The sequence below is a fragment of the Octodon degus genome, unplaced genomic scaffold, assembly GCF_000260255.1.
Source record: "Octodon degus isolate 3935 unplaced genomic scaffold, OctDeg1.0 scaffold00095, whole genome shotgun sequence".
Lineage (NCBI taxonomy): Eukaryota > Metazoa > Chordata > Mammalia > Rodentia > Octodontidae > Octodon > Octodon degus.
In genome coordinates, this window is record NW_004524671.1 from 10,849,650 (window position 1) to 10,854,396 (window position 4,747).

Below are 4,747 nucleotides of genomic sequence, written 5' to 3' on the forward strand. Positions count from 1 at the left end.
TCTGTACATATATATTATTTTAATATAATATATTGACAATGGACTTTACTGAGTATATTGTGTATTTATGTAAAAAAATTTACTATAATACACCAGAAATATTTAGAGAAAAGTGTGCATTTCAGTTGAAGAATATTTAGCAGATGAATATCTATACAATTATGTATAACATAAGTAATTATTATATAGTTATAGTGTGTGTATATATATACATATATATATATGTAATATGTTACACACTAAAGTAAAATATTTGATGGGCTCCAAATAAACATCAACAACTGTTATCCAGAGATATGAAATCTAGGAAGAAGCAATTTCCATTTAGGAGTAGTAACTAATCAGCATAATAATACACACTGAGGGTTGTAATAAAGCGGAGATGGATGTACCACCTTTGATGATGAATGTGCTATGTTATGCGCTACAATGAGAAAATGCTGAAAGCACCAAGGTACTGATCATAATCTTTCAGCCTTCTGTCCTCAGTGCCTGTGCTATGAGCTGTGGTAGGGAACCTCAGGTGACTCACTGCCCCTCAAAAGATCTTCAAAGCAAGAAGAAAAGCATTTAGTCAGGCTTGAACACAGATGAAGTAAATAGAAAAACAGAAACAACAGTGAGTGCATATGTCTGATCAAACATACTTAGTTTTTCTACGTCAATTCAAGACTCAACTGAATTGTAATTTTTTAATATCCTGATAAAATCATCAGATTAGAGCTGAAATTGTTGCATATTTTGATTAATAACAGAAAAATTCTTAAGGAAAAAATTTCTATCGGGAGAAGCATATATTGTGTTCCTGTAATACGTGTAGAGTACTTAGCTTGCAGCTTCAACGTGGCAGCCTAGAGCCACGTACTGTGTGGAATTAAAATTATCCAAAAGATGAGTACATCTGTTACAATCCCTGCCCTGTTTCTAGGTTACAATATGGTGATTTACAACCTTTGATCTGACACACAGACTGCTGAATGGCAGTCCTCATGCCTGTACTATGTAACTAAAAGGGGACCACCAGAAAAACCGTTTCACACTTCTGAGTTTTGCCTCACATTTCCCCCCAAAATTCTAGCAGCAATCAGAGGAGACCTCCTTTGCTCAATGTCAGTTCATGTGTTACTAAAATTCTCACCTTTATTTTCAATGAAAATTAGCTGTTTCGCTCCTGAGGCTGAACCACAAAATGAATAGAGTTGGGTTGCTTAGTAGAGTCTAGCAAAGCTGATGAGTAGGTGAGACTGGAGCAAGAGGACTGAGAATCTTAGTTCCTATCCTGTGGCTGTAGCCATTGCCAGTGAACTCAGGCATTGGTTAGTGTGCAGTGGGGGGTGGAGGTCAGTGTTTCCCTCCACGGAGACATCAGCCGTTCTGTTTAGCATATGTAAGCTGCAGAGTAGCATATGGCTACAGAATACAGTCTGAATAAAAGTCTATATTATTTTACCTAACTTATGCAATTATGAAAAGATCCAAGAACAGTAAGATTGCTGATATTTCAATCTATGACAGGGCAATTTAAAACATGAATGTTATAATGAACATTCATTAATTTATCCAATAGAGCAAGCATTGCTTTTTGAACTTACTGTTATATTTAGTCTATTTTTCTTTTTGGAAGATGAAAAATCCAGGAAGAAAAGATAATATGTTTCTAAAGTTATTCTCAAGTTAGTGATTTGATGCTCAATTATAAATTCATGGAAGCTTAATTCCAACATCTAGAAATAGTGTCTTATTTATCTCTACTCTGCTGAAAGCGAACTTATCTCATGAACTTTATCTGTTATCACCTATAATTTCTGAGCCTTTATTTTGATTTTTACACACAGACCTGAGAAGGGTATTAAAATTTTGCCCTTCTCAGAACAGTGTGTGGAGAGAGAGAAAAACCTACACTATCTTCAAAATATTTGATTTTAATTTATTATCTGATTTCATTCATTCTTTTTGTGTAGATCTTCGGACCCGTGCAACAAATCATGAAGTTTAAATCTTTAGATGAAGTGATCAAGAGAGCAAACAATACCTCCTATGGCTTGGCAGCGGGGATCTTTACCAAAGACCTCGACAAAGCAGTGACCGTCTCCTCTGCTCTGCAGGCGGGAACAGTGTGGTAAGTTAAATGATGGAGAACAATTCATGTTTTTCAGTGTTAGCCATATTAACAGGATAGCTTGAACTCTTCATTTAAAATTGAGAGACCAGGGCTGACCAAATAGCCCAGCAGATTAAAGCACCTCCTTAGACAGACGTAGGGGCCAGGAGTTCAATCCCCGGGCCTGCCATATTGACTCCACCCCCGGTGCATGCTGGGACAGAGATTGAGACTGGGCATAGTGGCACGTGCCTGTAATCCCAGCACTTGGGATGCTGTAAACAGGAAGATCAGTACAAGTCTGATCTATGCAGTGAGACCCTGTACACTTTGTATACCCTGTCATAAATACAAAAACAAAAACAAAACAAATGAAAAATTAAGTTGAAATGCCTGCTAGAAAAATAGTAAAAAATAAAAAGAGAAAATACAAAACCTCCCCCTGAAAAAGCTAAATGTTATATTGGGAAAAGTTCAGAGGAACAATTTCCTTAAATTTTCCACTTTTTTGAGATTACTAGCCAAAATATTTGTGGATGTCTGACTTATCAAGTGTAAGCACTATGAGGTAGTTTCCAGAGCTATGCAGTGGACAAAGAAAAAACCTTGAAAATTTGTTTTAAATAGTTTTTAATTAGCTGAGATAATGCTTGTTGTAACACTTAATTCCTACTTCAGATCCTCACCCTGGGGTCTTTGCAGATAGCTGGATATTTAAATCCAACTCCTGGGAAGGCCTGTTTTTAAGGAATTTATTTAACCAAGGAATGAAAAAAAGTGAACTGATTACTTTGATAAACACTGCAATTACAAAAGAAAATAGATTTTAGCATTAAAATAATATATAAACTTTCAGAGAATTATAAAGCTATTAAATATAGGCAACAAAAAACTCCGACACAACACATTCCAGTATGTAGCAAACCTTATTCTGCCTTTTGTGTACATTTTCCCATCATAATTCTTTCTTTCTTTATTTATTTATTTTTGGCAGAACTGGGGATTGAACTCAGATCCTTGTGCTTGCCAGGGAAGTGCTTATTCCACTGAACCCTCTCCACGGCCCTCCCTTTATAATTTAATTGACTACTTATTGCTTAAATGATTTCCAAATGCACTATGCACATACATATTTTATTTGTTTTTAGGTACTGTATTTAATATGTATATTTTTCTGCATTATTATTTATAATGCTTTCTTTAAAATCTCAATGAGTATGTTACATGAAGATAAATGAAGTTCTTAGAAGAGGTCTCTGGTTTTGTGAATTTCCCAATTAGCAATTACTTCACGGGCTGCATATTTCATTTCTCTCTTTCCATCCCCAGGGTAAACTGTTATGGTGGAGGAGGCTGTCAGGCTCCCTTTGGTGGATACAAAATGTCTGGAAATGGACGAGAACTGTAAGAAAATCTTTCTTGTTATGATAAACATTTATTTTCATAAAATTTTTCTTTCATAAAATATAAAAATTTCTGTTATGATAAATATTTGCTTTCATAAAAAATTAATTCCTATGGAATTAATCTAGTTTCACTATCATAGATACAACCTGCCTTTGTTCTTTCTTACAGACACATAATGAGCTCATTAAATACTGTAGTAATCTATAAGCACAGAAAGGCAATAGCAAGAGAGGAACATAATTTTCTGAGCTTCTACTATTCATAAGGGACCATATTAAGCACTTTACATTGATGACTAAATTATTGTATACTTTTCAACTTGCTTGTTGTGTGCATACACTTAATCTGTTCAAGAGACATTCCCAGAATGAAGGTAGGAAATAAATTGGTGATTGTAATAAGTGCATAGATATATGAGCCTTCCATTTAAATAAATTTGTTAAATAAATAAATACCTTTCAAAAGTAATTTCACTATTAAGATGAACAAGTCTTGATTATTAAAATACTGTAATAAGAAACTCTAAAATTTTAAATAATTTCAAAGAGTTGGTTTTAAAACTAGAATATGAATCTATAAATAAATTTGACTAAGTAAAACATGTTTTATAGTTGTGACTACATCAATACTATTTACACATAAATGAATCTATGAGCTTTTAGTTCATTTTGAACCAAGATATGTAGAATTTCTAATATGCATATGCGTCTATATACACAAGAAATATGGCACTCTGGTTAATTTTGTTCAAGCACATTTAATAATTTTATTTATTAGAATATTTTGCATTTAATAATAAAATTAATAGACAAGATACATCATATATAAACAATAGAATCAAACACAATAAAAATTCCCTTTTTCTTAGCAGCATATGAAATGAATTTCAGTTTCTAAATGCCATGACATAGACGTCATCACCTTGATCAGTAAAATTGCAATAACCTAAATACTTTGGGGGAAGCAGAGAACTGGAGCAATGATAGAATGACCTAGACATGTCCTCAGTTTACCTTCATTAATGCTTGCTATGGATAAGTTTGTCACAGTCCTAGAATCATGACACTGCTTTTCATCTTTTATATGACAATGGTAGAAGATGTAATATGTAAAAATATAGAGTTCAAAATGCCCAGACATGGCGTGAATTAATTAATAGACTGGGTGTTCACTGGAGATAAATATAATGTACATTAAGGTATCCAGAATCCAAGAAAATTGGCTTGACTCTTATTAATG

General features: G+C 33.6%; 1 protein-coding gene across 1 annotated transcript in view; it reads left to right on the forward strand.

Annotated features, from left to right (window-relative positions):
• Positions 1-4,747, forward strand: part of LOC101580117 (retinal dehydrogenase 1-like) — a 65,060-nt gene that overhangs the window by 56,967 nt on the left and 3,346 nt on the right. The window contains exons 7-8 of the mRNA XM_012516207.2: positions 1,962-2,119; positions 3,431-3,505. Coding sequence (XP_012371661.1) covers positions 1,962-2,119; positions 3,431-3,505 — 233 coding nt within the window. The remainder of the gene's footprint in view (positions 1-1,961; positions 2,120-3,430; positions 3,506-4,747) is intronic.